The following is a 15,411-nucleotide window of genomic DNA, read 5'->3' on the forward strand; positions in this document are numbered from 1 at the left end:
CATAATCTACTGTCTCTACAGATTCGCCTCTCCTGGATATTTCACACAAATGGGATCACGCGATATGGATCTTTTGCGACAGACTTCTTTTGAGGTTCATCCGTGTTGTTGCATGTATCGGTGGCTCTTTCCTTTTCAGGGCCAAATAACATTCCACTGTAGGGATGTATCGCATTTGGCTGATGCATTTATCAGTTGATCGACATTTGGGATGTTTCCATTTTTGGGCTATTGTGAATAACGCTATGAACATTCACATTCAAGCTGTTGTGTACACACAGGTTAAATTCTCTCGGGTGGAATTCTCTAGGAGTGGAGTTGCTGAGTCACAGGGCAATCCTACGTGTAATTTATTGCCAGGTGGTTTCCACAGTGACTGTACCATTTTATATTCCCACCAGCAAAGTATGAGGGTTCTGATTTCCCTGCATCCTCACCAACATTTGTTATCACCTGGCTTTTTGATTATAGCTTCCCAGGGGGTGTGAAGTGGTATCTCACTGTGGTTTTGATTTGCATTTCCCTGATGACTAATGTTGCCTCCCACTGACTTTTAAACCCATGCCAATCACATGGTTCCCCCACCTCCCACCCCATTGCTCTATAGAGATTGCTCAGGGTAAGTTCATCAGTGTTGTCCATGTGGCTAAAACCAACGGCCAATTCTCAGGCCTCCTATCTCATGATGTGACAGCATGTGACCCAGGTGGTCACTCTCCTTGAAATGCTTTCTTTGCCCGGCTTTCAGAATGCCATAGCTGCCTTGTTTTCCCTCTCCCGTTTTCCTTCTCGGCTCCACGTAATGTTTCAGACCGCTTCACCTTGGAGAAGCCTCCTCCTACCCACTTCTCTTCTCCTACACTCGTTTCCTCTGTGTATCCAGCGATAATGGCTCTGAATGCCTCGTTCATGCTCCCTGCCTGGAGAAGGGACTCTGGAACTTGTATGTTCAGATCAGACCTCACCCCTACATTCGAGACTTGTATCCCCAACCGCCTCCAGGACATTTCCACTTGGGATACCTCAAAACCAGACCCAGCTCCTCATCTGTCTTCCCCTTCCTCCCCCTTAATCCCTAGGAAACCTGACCCTCCAGCAGCACCGATATCCAGAAACAGAACCCCTGCCTTAGAGCTGCTCATGCCGTGTGCGTTGTGCACAACAGTAACCCCTACCACACAGGACTATTTGATTTCTTTTCATTCACTCATTCTTTGACAAAGTCAATCAGTCACAGACCCACTTGCCAAGTATGAATTGAATTCCACACTTTGCCAGGTTTGCAAATACAGAAATGCCTTAAGAGGCAGTGCCTGACTTCCAGGCGCTCCTAGTCAAGTAAACAAAGAGTGTGATCCAGACTATACCCAGGATGCCCAGACACGTCCCTCTGTGACTACTGTTTTCAAAGATGAGGGACAATTTAAATTATCAAAGCTACAAAAGATTATAAATTTAGCTCCTCAGTTGCACTGGCCACATTTGAGCTGTTTCGTGGCCACAGGTGGCTGGCAGCCACCATGATGGACAGTGCACATCTAGAACATTCCCATCATGGCAGAGGGTTCTACTGGACATTGGTGCTGCCCTGACCATTGACACCTGCCCCTTCTCCTTTCTTCCCCTCACACCCAACATTCCGACCCACAAGCAAGCCCCACTGCTCCACCTTTAGGGCAGATGGAGAACGACTGCTCTCACTGTCAGCACTTTGTCCCTGATGCCGGATCTCTTTCCTGGATCAAAGCTGTCCAGGTTATCACAGCACCAAACAGTGGTTTCTGCTTCTACCCTTCCCGCTACGGTGTAGTATCGACACAGGAGCCATGCAAATCAAATCAAATCATGACCTTCCTTGCCTCAAAAACTGCCCATAACGTTCATCTCAGAGGAAAACGCAGACCTTCCAGTGGCCAAGGTCCTGCCTGACCTGGTCCCCTCACATCCTCTCTGACCTCACTGCGTAGCCATTTCCTAAAGTCCTGCTCCAGACGCCCTGCCATCTGGCCACGTCCCCGAAGCTGGGCACACTCAGGTTGTTTCTGACTTGATCCATGCCTCATTTTTGCTTCATTTTGCTTATCGTCTGACCATACGTGAGGACATAAACTCCATGAGGGTGCAGACTTTTGTCTGTCCTGATTTCTTCATTGCTGTCTTGACAGTCTCTTAAAAATGCCCGGCACATAGGAAGTACTAAGTATTCTCTAAACGAATGAGTAAAGGGGAATATATCAGTGAATAAGAACGAGTAGATGCCTAAAAGGAGCTTATCTTTCACATGCGAGGACACAAACCCAAATAAAAAACACAAGCTGACATTAAGTCCCAATGAGTGCTTATGCACAAGCTAAAACAGGGGGATGTCCATGGAGGGGGAGCGTAGTCAGAGAAGATGGCATTTGGGCTGGGACGTGTGCACTGAGAGAGAGGTAGCTTCATGCGGTTCACAGTAAAGTCATTTCAAGTAGGAAAAACAGCATGTGCAAAGGCCTGAACATGGGACCAAGCTTTGTATGTTCAAGGACCAAAAAATGGCCAATGGGGATAGAGAGTAAAGAGGGGGGACAAGAAAAGAGAGTCAGGCAAATACAGTGCCAGGCACACAGAGCTGTCGTGGGGATTCAATAGGTTAATACATGTAAAGGCTTTTCAGAGGAAACCCTAACTGGGTTAACTAGCCATGTAACAAGGTCCTGGAGAGAGTGACAAGAATCATGACAAACGCAAGGAATAAGCAAAGGCCAAACGAACTGCAGGGTAGAAAGATCAAGGGGAAGAGTGGGACAAGGCTTGCCTGATCATCAAGGGCCAGAACCTGGGGTATCTCGGAGGCCTTGACAAGGAACTGGATTCTGTCCCAATGGCAATAGGGAGCCACTGAAGGCTTTTGAGCCGGAGTAACCTGATCTGACACACTTATTTTTTTAACTTTATTTATTTTGAGAGAGAGCATGAACAGGGGAAAGGAGCAGAGAGGGAGAGAGAATCCCAAGCAGGCCCCATGCTGTCAGCACAGGGCCTGATGTAGGGCTCGATCCCATGAACTGTGAGATCATGACCTGAGCCGAAATCCAGCGCTGGACCCTTAACGGACTGAGCCACCCAGGCGCCTCTGATCTGACATACATTAAAATATTACTCTGGCTGCTATGTGGAAGACGGACTGCAGCGGGGCAAGGCCGAGTCGAGGCAGGGGGGCGAGTGGGGATGCTGCTGCAGTGATCCAGGCAAGAGATGATGGTGACTGGGACCACAGAGAGAGGGCAGCTGCACGAGATGTCTAGGAGTTAAAAAGGCTCTGGCATGAAAACCGGAGAGGAGGAGGAATTAAACTTAGGTTTCTGGGGGAGCAGCTGGGTGGACGGGGGCGCCTTTAGCAGGAAAGCCTCAGGGAGGCACGGGCTTTCAAGGAGACATCAAGGACTCTATTTGAGGGTGTCTTCTGCAGGCTGCAATGTCAGAGAGACTGCCAGAAATCCCGGGAGGGGTCTGGGCTTGCACCTAAAGCCCTCAGCACAGGCCCTTGCACTGCGACAACTGTACATACTCCCGCCATTAGGAGCCTATCCGCCTGAACGTATCTGGGGTCCGCTGCCTCTCCTGCTACCTGCGACAGTACTGATCAGCTTCAAAGATGGAAAGAATCTAGAGAGCGGAAAGACATTCTTTATTTTAGGGATGAAAACAGGACAAAGAAGTAAGAAACAGATACCTTTGTTAGTTGCCCTTGAAGTACCATCGAAAGAATACCCTGGGGAAACAAGGAGGCATTTTGTGTTGGGGGGCAGGGTTGGGGATGAGTTCCTGGGGTCCTGGAAGCCTGAGTCCCAAAGGTGGATAAGGCCTGAACTCTTGGATCTGAGGGAGGAGGGGGCCGTGGACCTGGACTTACGGGTCTGAGGGAGGAGGGGCTGGAAGCCTAGATTCCTGGGTCTGAGGGAGAAGGGGCTGGAGGTCTGGACTCCCGGGTCTGAGGGAGGAGGTGGATGGTGGCCTGGACTCCTGGGTACGAGGGTGCCGGACACTCAGGTCTGAGGAAGGGGAGCGGATGCTGGCACTCCAGGGTCCCAGGGACTCACCACACCATAAGGGTCGCACTGGCTGACGCTACGGCTGCGAGGGCCGCGAGCAGGCACTGGTTGCCCGGCGTCAGAGCCTCGGGCCTGGCCAGCAGCTCGCCCAGGCTTGGCCTCCATGGTTCCAACGTCTCCGTCTCCTTCGGCGCCCAGCGCAGCACTTCCCGAAAGGAGACCTGGAGCTCGAGCTCCCCACGCGGGGGCGCACTGGTCACTGCGGGGGCGAGCGCGTCAGTCGGGCGCGCTCCCGGCGCCCCGCGCAGCCCCGCCCCCTCGCGCAGCCCCGCCCCCTCGCGCAGCCCCGCGCGCACCGTTAAGAAAAAAGTAGAGCCGCGCCACTGGGCGCTGGTCGTGCAGGATGGAGCAAGAGAAAGTCCCGCTGTGCGTGGGCTGCACCGGCCGGATCCGCGCCAGGTATCCTTGAGCCCGCGGGATGTCTCGGAAGTAGGACTGGTCCTGCGTCCGGAGCTAAGGGACGCTCGGGCTGAAGCGGTGGGAGGAGCGGAGCCCTGCCCTAACTTGGGTCAGGTTCCCCCTGCAAGCGTCTCGCCAAACCAGAACGTTCGAGTCCCGACCCGAACTAGACCACGCCTTCTCGAGCCTTGGCCCCACCCCTCATCCCTTATTAGCGGCTCCCCCCCCCCCCCCCCCCCGCCTCTACGCATAACCCCGCCTCCTGGGCGCCGTACTCACTCTCCGGCCCTAAATCCTTCCTTACACGTAAGCCACCCTCCTGAACCTTGACTCCACTTCTAAATCCTGGGACCGTCCCCTTGCACGAAACGTGAATCTAGACTCAGCTCCCTCGAGTCCCACCCCCGAGTCCTGACCCCCCCCCCCACCCATCCTCTAGAGAAGCATAACCCGCCTCCTAAACCCTTCGCGTTGGCCCCGCTCCGACTCACACCTCCTCCTGCGAACTTCCAGGAATAGGTGATTTCTTCCTTAGGCAGTTGGAAGTTCACAGTGCAGGAGAACTTAGCCTGCTGACCCCGAGTCACCGTCAAGTCCTGAACTGAAGACATGTCCGCGTCACCACCCGGGCCCGCCCCCGTGCGGCCGCTTCCCTTCCCGGCTCAGCTCTAGTTTCTCCAGTTCGTACCGTTTCTTCTCCTTCCAGGCCCCGCCTCTCACCTGGGCAGTCCAGCGGGAAGTTGCAGGCCTTGGAGTAGCACCCGTAGCAGAGGAAACGCCGGGCGACATCCTGGAACCCTGTGGGACCGAAGCGTGCACCTGGGCTCCGTCTGCGTTCCCCAGCCAGGGTCCCTTTGGCCAACTTAAGGTCTGTTAAGCCTCCGGGCTCTATCGGCCAGACAGGCCCTGGGCGCCGCCTTCCCTGCGCTCACTGGCTGACTCGCCACACTCTCCGGCCTCTAGGACTCCTATTGGCTTGTTTTTGCTGTCAGGCCCGCCTTATATGAGGTTTGTGAGCAATACCTGGTTTTATTCCTTTTCTCCAGGGCTCTTATTGGCCTCCTTCGGACCCGACGCCCACCCAGGTTTCGATCCCGACCACCTCCCTGCCCCCTCAATTCTGAGCTTTGAATGAGGTGCTTACCGCAGGGAGGGACGCAGGCCTGGGCTGTGGAGAGAGAGGAGACATAACTACCTTGGAGGGCCTGGAAGTGCCCATCTGGAGCTCCCATAGGGGATGTTACTGGGCCCGATGCCTTTCTCCTACGGGGCGGGGCCAGGCCTGCCGCGGCCCACCTAGGGGGCGGAGCCAGGCCTGCCGCGGGCGATCCAGGGGCGAGGCCTGATCTGCCACCGCCCACCTAGGGGGCGGGGCCAGGCCTGCAGCATTCCAGTGACATCAGGCCCAGGCATGCTGTTTCTAAGGGCGCTAGGCGGACCCCAGTGTGTTCCACTGAGGGAGCCGGGCTAGACCCCGGCTAGACCCCGGGCGATTGTTTTAGGGACAGGGCCTAACTAGCGGGCTCAGAGTAGAGGTGTTGGCTAGGCTAGAATTCCCCCACTGAGGGGGTCCACTTGGAAAGGAAATGTCAGAGTGCGCCGACAGATCCAGGGAGAGGCCCAGGCCAATCTGGGACGGAACCATCCCAAGAAAGGGTCCTAGCTGGAGAGGAAACCTTCCACCGAAGCGGGGACCACATCCAGAGTGGTCCTGGCAGGGGGAGAGGCTGTGTCAGGAGTGACCCACCGAGGGCAGCGGCTCAGAGGGACTGGGCAGAAGGGAAAGGATGGCTGGCTCAGGAATTTTCTAATCGTGTGTGTCGCGCCTAAGGGAAGGAACTGGAGCCTCTTTTACCTCCTTTAAGCTTCATAATGACCTTCCGCATTTTCTCGGCAGCATCAGGGAAAGCAACGTTAAAGGAGCCTGGGGAATGGAGGGGGGGCCTTGTAGTAAAGACCCTTCCCTTCCTCAGCCCCTCCCCGTCCCTATGTGTCTAGTATATACTGCACCCCCTCTTCTCACCTCCTCCCACCCTGTCTACCTGGAAGCCTGACGGATCCCCAGATGTCCTTCCATCTGCCCCTGGACTATCTCTCCAATGGAACCCCTCTGCATCCTGTGTTGATCTTATTGAGGGGAAAGGGGAAGATAAAGATCAAATTCCTCACCAAGTCCTACTACCCCTACATGGTCTGGCTGGTTTCCTCTGGCTCTCTATTCCATCGTGCCCACCTATCATTTCCCCTAGTGTGAAAACAGCCATATTCTCTAGCACCTCAGGGCCTTTGCACATGCTGGCTTCTGTTTCTAACACATCTTTCCCCCTATTCCTACCCATCCTTCATCTCCAACCTCATGTCGTCTCCTGCGAGGTTTTCCCTGACCACAGATCTAATCCAGTTCCCTATTTTTGTCTCCCGAAGTGTTCCATTCATTCCATTTAGAGTTCTCAGTTTAGAATGATATGTATTTATATAATTTATTTTAAAAATTGTAATGTTTATTTTTGAGATAGAGAGCACAAGCAGAAGGGGCAGAGAGGGAGACACAGAATCTGAGGCAGGCTCCAGGCTCCGAGGTGTCAGCACAGAGCCCGACGTGGGGCTCGAAATCACAAACCGCGAGACCATGACCTAAGCTGAAATCGGACGCTTAACCGACTGAGCCACCCAGGTGCCCCCTTACATAATTTGTATATACAGCAATCATGTAAGGGTGTCTTTTAAGTTCGTAAACACATTGTTCTTCGTTCTTCAGTGCCGTATCCCCAGAACCCAGGGGAGGGCCCTGAGTCTTAGAAAGTGCTCAGTAAGTATGTGCAGAATGAATTCCAGGATCCGGCTGGAATGGCGACCACAACCGGTGGCCTGTGGCTCCAGTCCATCTCTTGCATGTGTTATATTTGGACTGGAATTTATTTTTAAAAATTAACCAGTTGCCAGCATGTAAAATTTGGGAAAGTCACATAAAACGTTTGGCATTCCTTTTAAAACATTTGGAAGAGGTGCAACACAGAGGCTGTGTTTTTGTGAGGGGGCAAGTAACTACAGCTTAGGGGCGGCTACCTGCTCTACACAGGGCATGCACCTGACCCTCCTCTGCGGTCTCCAGTCTCTGTTCGTTCCTACCCCCCTTTTACGCTTTCTTTCTCCGTCCTTGTGGGTGTTGGCAGTTTTGACCCTTGCAGGGGCCTCCCAAATGTAAGGTTTTGTGGCTTTTCCCAAAGTGAACGGCTGGATGGTGGATTGGCGATTGGTGGAGATGGCTTTGCAAATTAGAAATGTGGCAGGTGTTATGGACTGAATTGTATGCAGTCTTCCCAAATCCGTATGCGGAAGTCCTAACCCCGAGTACCTTGGACTGTGACTGTACTTGGAGGTACAGCCTTGAAGAGGTCATTAAGTTAAAATTATGTCATCAGGGTGGACCCTGATCCAGCATGACTGATGGCATTGTAAGAGGAGGAAAGCTAGACACAGACACACAAAGGGAAGAGCGTGTGAAGACACAGCAAAAGAGAAGACAAAGAGAGAGGCCTCAGAAGGACCCAGCCCTGCTCACCCTGATGCCTTGATCTTGGACTTCTAGCCTCCAGAATTGTGAACAAATACCTTTCGGTTGTTTAAGCAACTCAGTTGACGGCACTTTGTTATAGCAACCCCAGCAAGCTAACACACAGGGATTGCTAGTTGCCTCCAAATATCTCTTTAGTAACATCACACTGCATTTCAGCTGGGAAAGCACCCCCGGCCCCGCCAACCACCCAGCTAAAAGGCTAGATTTCTCAACAGCCCTTGCAGCTTGTAGCTGCAGTCATGTGACCCAGTTGTGGTCATATAACCAAGTTCATAGGACAGAGTCTTAAAAGAGACATAGCACATTTTATCAATCCTTCCCCTTTCTCCATTTTGCTGCCTGAAGCTTGGATGGATGGCCGGAGCTCTAGCAGTCATGTAGAACCACGAAGATAAGGGCTCCACCCTAGGATGGTAAAGCAGGCAGCCGGAAGGGGTTTGGGTCCCCAAGAAGATGACATGGTGCTGCCGTACTGAAGTGCCTACCTCAAGACTTCTTTTACATGGGAGAAATAAACTTCTAGCTTGCTTAAGCCGTTGCACATTCCTCTGTGACTTTTTTTTTTTTTTTTTTTAAGTAGGCTTCATGCCCAGCGCAGAGCCCAGCACGGGGCTTGAACTCACAATCCTGAGATCGAGACCTCAGCTGAAGTCAAGAGTCAAATGCTTAACCAACCCAGCCACCCAGGGGCCCTGCTCCTCTGTGATTTAAGACCATATAAAAATGGAAGATATTGGCAAGTGTGGCTGATGTGGTGATCTTTGGGTATAAATTGGAGAGAGGGGGCACTGAAGCCAGGAAGTGGGTTCAGAATGAGGGGTCAAGGACTTAGGTGTCTCTCCTTGGTCACAGGGCAGATGTGTGGTCTGGAGACGGCAGGATGATCAGGAAGATGTGGTCAGAGTGGGGTGCTCAAATGAGAGGCGAGGATGTTGGAGTCGTCATCCAAGGAATATCTTTGGGCCAAACCAAGTGACTCACAGGGAGGATGAGTGTGGGATATACCAAGTGAGCCATGCCCAGGGTATGTGTGCGTGCGGTATCGATCGAGTAAATCATGGGAATAAAACAGGGATAGAGTGAAATGTCCAGAGGCAGAGGGGTGGAGGTTGTCTCAAGTGAGCCACAAGGGGGCGTGGGTAGATGTTGTAAAGTCTCCCCAAAAGAGGTGCATGTAAAAAAAAAAGTGCGTATCCGTAGGAACTTCAACTGTTTCAGACCATCCGGGTTTGAGTCCCGGCTCATCCATCTGTTATGGGTGTTGGGAGTTTTGACCCTTGCAAGGGCCTCCAAACTGTAAGGTTTTGTGGCTTTTCCCAAAGTGAACGGCTGGATGGTGGATTGGCGATTGGTGGAGATGGCTTTGGAAATTAGAAATGTCACAGCTGAGACATCCATTTCCAGCCCTCTTCCTTATGTGACCTTGGCCAAATATTTAGCTTTCCTGATCCCCAGTTTGCAAGACGGGGACAATATCAGCGCCTGCCTCTTGGGGCTGGGGTGGAGGGCGGGGGTGAGATTTAATGCCATACAATATAAAGGGCGTCCCCATGCCAAACGATGTGCCGTTTAATGGCCGCGTGACAGAATGTCTGTAAGCGCTTCGGATGGCACACGGTGAGTGTTACGGACGGGTCAGCTGCTCGTATCGACCACCTCCAGGTTTGAGATGGGGAAACAGGCACAGAGAAGTTAGGAAGGTGGCCCGAGGTCACACAGCTAGACTTCAACCCAGGTGGTTGAGCTCCATGACCTGTGGCATACCTCCCTTCTCTACACCATGCCGTCCACTCCCTGGTTTTTATACGCAAACAGGATCACCTGCCACCACGGAGAGCCTCTCGGAGTCAGCGTGTCCATCTCTTGGGTCGTCCGTCCCGGAGACCTGGAGCTGCCCTTCCCATCCCCCTCACCCTGCACACGCCCAATCCAGCATCTCCTGGGTCCGTCCAGGACAGAAAGTCCAGCTGGGCCCCAGCTTCCCCATCTAGAAAATGGGGCCACAAAACCCCACCTCACAGGGCCGGTATGGAGATGTCCTTGAGGAGGATAATTAACATGTGTAACCGCAGACACGGCCCCTCCCATGTACGGGGCACGTTTGGCACGGTCACATCCTTGACCTTCCTAATCTTCCACGCTCATGCCCAACCCTCGTCTTGGCCCACCTGGCCCACTACAGCTGGTCCAAACACCGCTGACCTTCTCAGTGGTTGCCCTGCTTTTGCCCTTGGCCTACATGGCCTCAGTCAGATACCGTCTCTTTCTTTCTCCCTGAAATCCTCCAGTGTGGCTCCCGCCTCGAGAGCAAAAGCTGAAGTCCGTTCAAGGGCCCACAAGAACGGTTCTCAAAGTGTGTTCCTGGAGCATCACCTGGGAACTTGTTGGAAATGTGCCCTTCCCGGCCCTGCCTCAGACCTACTGGTCTGAAATGGAGGGTGGGGCCCAGGGGTCTGCATTTTAACCGGCTCCCGGGTGATTCTGACATCCACGGGAGCTTGACAACCACTGGCCTACGAGGTCCTACAGGATGTGGTTCTTCGAAGCCTCTGATTTCATCTCTCGCTTTTTCCCTCCGCTCCAGCCCCTTGTGCTGGCTCTTCCCCCAGATTATCTGCATGGCTCTGTCACCTCATGCACATCTTTGCTCAGCCGCATCTTCTAATTTGCAACTCCCCTGACCAACCTACGTGACATAATCACCCCACGGGGCGCCTGGGGGGCTCAGTCAGTTGGGTATCCGACTTTGGTTCAGGTCATGATCTCGCGGTTCGTGAGTTCGAGCCCTGTGTCAGGCTCTGTGCTGACAGCTCGGAGCCTGGAGCCTGCTTCAGACTCTGTGTCTCCCGCTCTCTCTGCCCCTCCCCTGGTCGTGCTCTGTCTCTCTCTCCCTCCAAAATAAATAAAAACATTAACATTTTTTTTTTAAATAATCATCTCATGGGGCACCCTGTTCCCTTTCTGTCCTCTGTTCCCCTCCATATCCTGGATTACCAACTGACACACTATAGTATTTCACTGATTACATTTATTGTCTGTGCCTCCCACCGCCCCCAATACAAGCAACCTGAGGGCTAGTGGTTTGGAGTTCTGGTCACAGCTATGTCCTCAGTGTTGTTTCCGGCACATTCAATAGAAACTTGTCGCTTATGTTGCACCAGCTTCTCCCGGCCTCCGGTCTGTCCCCCACACAACCCCAGAGGATCTTGCTACGCCCAGAGCTGAGCCTGCCCTTTCCCCACTCATAGCCCTGCTCCTTCAGGACAGTCTCCAGTCTCCCTGACCTTGCAGCTAAACCCTGGACGCATGTGTCTAGCTGCCTCCTGGATGTCTCCCGCGTCCCTCTCGGTCACTACATCCTAGCCCAGCTCACCACCTACTCCCACTCCTGCTCTTTTGTCCGGACTCCCCATCTCCAGGGATGACCCAGCCCCCACCCTCGCATGGGGACCCCGGGTGCTGTCTGTTATCATGCAACTCCCCGAACAGCCCATCAGACCCGCCCCCTGTCCCTCTTGCTCTGGACTCTCATCTGCGCCCGTGTCCTCTCCTGCACTGTCACAGCCCTTCCCCGGCTCAGGCCTCCCGGCCTCCACTGTCTCCCCACTCCAGTGTGTCCCACACACAGCTCTAGGGGGAGATCTTTTCCGTGCAGAACGGGACTCGTTCCTGCTCTTTTCAGAAACTTCTGTGAGGAGGTGGTCTACGTGGGGAGAAAAGGTGTTTTCTGGAGTCCTGAGCCCCTCCCCCCACCCCAGCTCTCAGTTGCCCAGGCCTCTCTTTGGGGTTTGGGGGTCTGTAGCTGAAGTCTTCTCCATGCTCACCCCCTCCCCAGACACCCCCTGGGTGGACGGGAACCTCCCCATCTTTCAGGGTCGTTGTCAGAAAGCTTGGTGGGCAAGAGCAGAAAACAAAAGGCCTAACTGCAGATGTAGAAATAAACCCTGAGCCCTGGACCCCCAACGGGCCAGTTCATGCTGCAAACAGCGCTCAGGCCTCCCTCCTCCCTCCCACCCTCGAGGTCTATCTGGTCAGGAGGCTTCTTCCGCTCACCACGCTGCACAGCCGTCAGGGAAGCAAAGCAATTGTCCCATCTTACAGGTGGGTGAGCTGAGACCCTGAGGGAGGCAGCAACACATCCAGAACCTCACAGCCAGGAAGAGGGGGAGCCACACAGCCAGGTGGCTCGGAACTCATGTCTGCCTGCTCCCGACTGGGCTTCAGACTCGAGGTCATTTCTGCACTATTCTTTGACCTCCCTGCCAGCATCCGGCCGTCCCTTCTTCCCGACAGATAATCAAGCTCACTCAGCCTATGGCACCGCCTCAGGATCTGCCACATTTGCCCCCCACGCCCCGCCCTGCACACACACACCTACCCCTTGGGGGCTTCCAACCCACATCCGCCAGACCATCCCCACCCCACTCACCCTGGGCGGCAGCTACCTCCTGGAGAGAGTGGGTCATCTGGGTGAAGGCGTCATGCAGATGGCTTCTCTCATCGTAGTCTGGGAGTAAGGGCTGAGGGCAGAGGCTGGGAAAAGCGGTCCCCTCAACACCACGTCCGAAGTGTGGAGATTCTCTGTCTCTCTAAGATACCTTCTGTCTCCGAGTCTCTGTCCACCCCCCCCCCCCCCCACTGCTATCCGCCATCTCTGAGTCTGTCCCCTCCCAGTGTCTATCCTGCCCTCTCTGAGTCTGTCCCCTATCTCTGAGTCTATCCCCCCATCTCTCTCCTCCCTTGAGTCTGTCCCCCTACACCTCTATTCTCCTCCTCTCTGAGTCTGTCCCCCATCTCTGGTCCCCCCCGTCTATCCCCCCCATCTCTATCCTCTCCTGAGTCTGTCCTCCATGTGTATACGATCCCCTTCTGAGTCTGTCCCCCCAAATGTCTGTCCTCCCCCGAGTCTGTCCCTCACTCTCCATCCTGCTCTAAGTCTGCCCCCCCCATCCCCTCTCTGTGTGAAGCCCAGTGGTTCTCAAGGCACTCGGGGCCCTCCCTGCACATACCCCCCAGGACCCCGGAGGAGAGTGGCAGGTCTCCTCACTGATTTCAATGTCGGCGAGGTCCGCAAAGGCGCTGCTGAATGCCTCCTGACACTTGTCCAGCTCGGGGCCCTGTTTACCAGCAAAGATCTGGCAGATGCGGGTGCGTTCCTTATAGGATGTGAAGCAGATCAGACAGGCCCAGGCGGGGGCCCTGAAGACCGTGAGGGCCACCAGGGCACACGGGACAGCGCTGTCTTGGGCCAGCAGGGCCATAGCGGAGGGTCTAGGCCCGGGGAGAAGCTGGTGACCTTTGTGAGGTCACCATGGTGGGGGGGAGGGGCACGTGGTCTAGGGTCAGAGGTCGGATTTCTGTGGCTGGCCAAACGTCAAGCTCTGGGTTTTCCAGGAGGAAGGGTGTGAGCGGTCAGGGGTCAGGTGGGCAATCCCCAGGCTTGTGGTTGGTCCGGACGCCAGGCTCCCAAGAACCTCACCTGTGACCCTGGATGTCCTCACAGGTTAAAGGGTCTCAGGGACCCAGAGGCCGGCAGTGTGGTATGGGGTGGCCTGACAGGCGCTGGCGTGGGGTGGGGGTGTGGGGTCAGAGTGGAGATGGCACAGAGATACTGTGAGATCCCGAGAGACAGGAGCTGAGACATGGAGGGATGCCAGAAAACACAGTAAGAGAGAGATGAAGACAGAGTCTGAGAGGCCGCTGTGCAGACACACAGAAGACTCCAGAGACACAGTGGAGATGGAGAGACAGCCCAGCTCCTCCACCCAGGGTCCCCCCGGCATGGGGCAGCGGTCCGGGGCTGGGGTCCCCGCCGGGCGTCCCGTGCAGGGCGCAGCCTGGGGAAAGCTAGGAGGCCGTATAGTGATCTCCGTGGGTGTCCTCCTCAACTATACAACCTCCTACCTCAGCCCGGGGGGCGCGGCAGGTGGACAGACAGACGGATGGACGGACAGATGGGGGCCAGGAGGACCAGGGAGGGCGGGGAGGGCCGGGAAGACCCCAGCCGCGATGGTGAGCCCCCGACACGGACCCACAGACTCGAGCTTGTGTGCGGCGAAGGCCCCGCAAGGTCGGTTCTACGGGTGGGTGCCAGGACCCAGGAATCCGGGACCCCGGCCCCCTCCTCCCCCAGGAACCCAGGAATCAGTCCCTTGGCCCCTTCCTCAGCAGGGACCCAGGAGTTCAGGCCCCTAGTCCCTTCCTCCTCAAAGGGCCCTGGAATCCAGGCCCCCCCCCCCCCCCCCAGCCACCTCCTCCCTCAGACCCGGGAGTCCAGCCAGGCCTGCCTCACTGGGGAAGGCATGGCCTGGCTTCCCGGATGCAGAGTCAGAGGGAGCCTCACCTGTTTTGGAGTTGGGCCCCTTGGGCAAGCAGCTCCCTACCTACCTGTCAGATTCTGGAATCCAGGACTAGGGCGGAGGCGGGGATATGAAACCTTCGAACATCTCTGGATATTTTTCCCCTCTCTCATTTCTTCTTTTGGCCTCCCATCATTTATAAGGATGACAGCTGTGATCCCTGAGCGCTAACACTGCCCCAGGCCTAGTAAGGTGCTGTCGGCTCCCCCCCCATTGGGCAGGTGAGAAGGCCGCCGGCGCACTGCCCCACGAGGGGGAGAGGCTGGGCCAGAGCAAGTGGGAGGGGCCGGGCCTGGTAGGCTCCGGGGCGGGCACCCAGCCTCCCCACCCGAGGGCTAACCTTTAGCCCGTCTGTGCACCTGCAGGCGGCAGGTCGGTCCCTCCGTCCAGTTCTGTCTGTCCCTCGCTCTAGCTCCACCTTTCTGACTGTCTCCTCCTGCTGTCTGTTCCTGCTGCGCCTGGTGTCCGTGTCCGCTCCCGGCTTACCTGGTCTCTACCTCCTTCCGCGGCTGTTTCTCCCGGCTCCGCATTGCTCATTCCCCGCTCTCGGCCTTCTCTCTCGGCCTCGCTCAGTCTGTTTCTCCCCTCCTGGGTTCCGGCACTCTCCCTCGCAGATGGCCTCTCCCTCTTTTCTCCTTCCTTATTCTTTTTCTTTCCCTTCTGTCTTTCTTCCTCCCTTGTCCTCCTCCCTCCCTCTCTCTTTGTCTCTCATGCTCTCAGTCTCTTTCTTCCTCAATGTCTCTGTCTCTGGCCGGCTCCCTTCTCCTCTCCCTTTCTCTCCATCTCTGTCTCCCTCTGTCTCTTTCCTCCCTTCCTTCCCACCCCCTTCTTTCTCCCTCCCTTCTCCTTCGCCCCCTCTCTGCCTCTCTCTTCGCCTCTCTCTCTCTCTCTCTCTCTCTCTGTCTTTCTCCTTCCCTCTCTCCCTCCCCCTCACAGCTCAGAGCCAGGTCTGGAGCTGGGGGTGGGGTGGGGGTGGTTGGAG

General features: G+C 55.3%; 1 protein-coding gene and 1 long non-coding RNA gene across 11 annotated transcripts; one reads left to right on the forward strand and one right to left on the reverse strand.

The window, feature by feature from the left end:
- Positions 1–3,043: 3,043 nt before the first annotated feature.
- SPACA6 (sperm acrosome associated 6) lies at positions 3,044–15,147 on the reverse strand. 10 transcript variants are annotated; one of them, XM_045440498.1, is made up of 10 exons: positions 14,458–15,147; positions 13,118–13,705; positions 12,500–12,577; positions 6,349–6,417; positions 5,638–5,661; positions 5,182–5,291; positions 4,985–5,089; positions 4,391–4,547; positions 4,083–4,293; positions 3,650–3,754 (listed from the first exon to the last, which is right to left on the reverse strand). In XM_045440498.1, the coding sequence occupies exons 2-10, from the start codon at positions 13,329–13,331 to the stop codon at positions 3,721–3,723; spliced, it is 1,002 nt and encodes a 333-aa protein (XP_045296454.1). In that variant the 5' UTR covers positions 13,332–13,705; positions 14,458–15,147; the 3' UTR covers positions 3,650–3,720. The 10 variants fall into 10 exon arrangements, with proteins under 10 accessions (XP_045296457.1, XP_045296454.1, XP_045296462.1 ...); XM_045440501.1 differs by lacking the exon at positions 3,650–3,754 and adding an exon at positions 3,044–3,648 and having other exon boundaries at positions 13,118–15,147; XM_045440506.1 differs by lacking the exon at positions 13,118–13,705 and having other exon boundaries at positions 12,500–12,603; positions 14,916–15,147.
- LOC123578028 lies at positions 4,381–8,608 on the forward strand. The gene is made up of 3 exons (XR_006702197.1): positions 4,381–4,493; positions 5,200–5,361; positions 7,916–8,608. It is a non-coding gene; the product is annotated as an uncharacterized LOC123578028 (long non-coding RNA).
- Positions 15,148–15,411: the final 264 nt, after the last annotated feature.

Source organism: Leopardus geoffroyi, chromosome E2 (genome assembly GCF_018350155.1).
Source record: "Leopardus geoffroyi isolate Oge1 chromosome E2, O.geoffroyi_Oge1_pat1.0, whole genome shotgun sequence".
In the NCBI taxonomy this organism is placed as follows: Eukaryota; Metazoa; Chordata; class Mammalia; order Carnivora; family Felidae; genus Leopardus; species Leopardus geoffroyi.

What these genes read in the sequence shown, in the direction of transcription:
- SPACA6 (XM_045440498.1), bottom strand. Translation starts at nt 13,331, where the DNA reads ATGGCCCTGCTGGCCCAAGACAGCGCTGTCCCGTGTGCCCTGGTGGCC. An exon ending in GGAGGTAGCTGCCGCCCAGG is followed by an intron (nt 6,418 to 12,499) that starts GTGAGTGGGGTG and finishes TCCATTCCCCAG; the next exon opens with GCTCCTTTAACGTTGCTTTC. An exon ending in GGAAGTTCGCAGGAGGAGGT is followed by an intron (nt 4,548 to 4,984) that starts GTGAGTCGGAGC and finishes AGCGTCCCTTAG; the next exon opens with CTCCGGACGCAGGACCAGTC.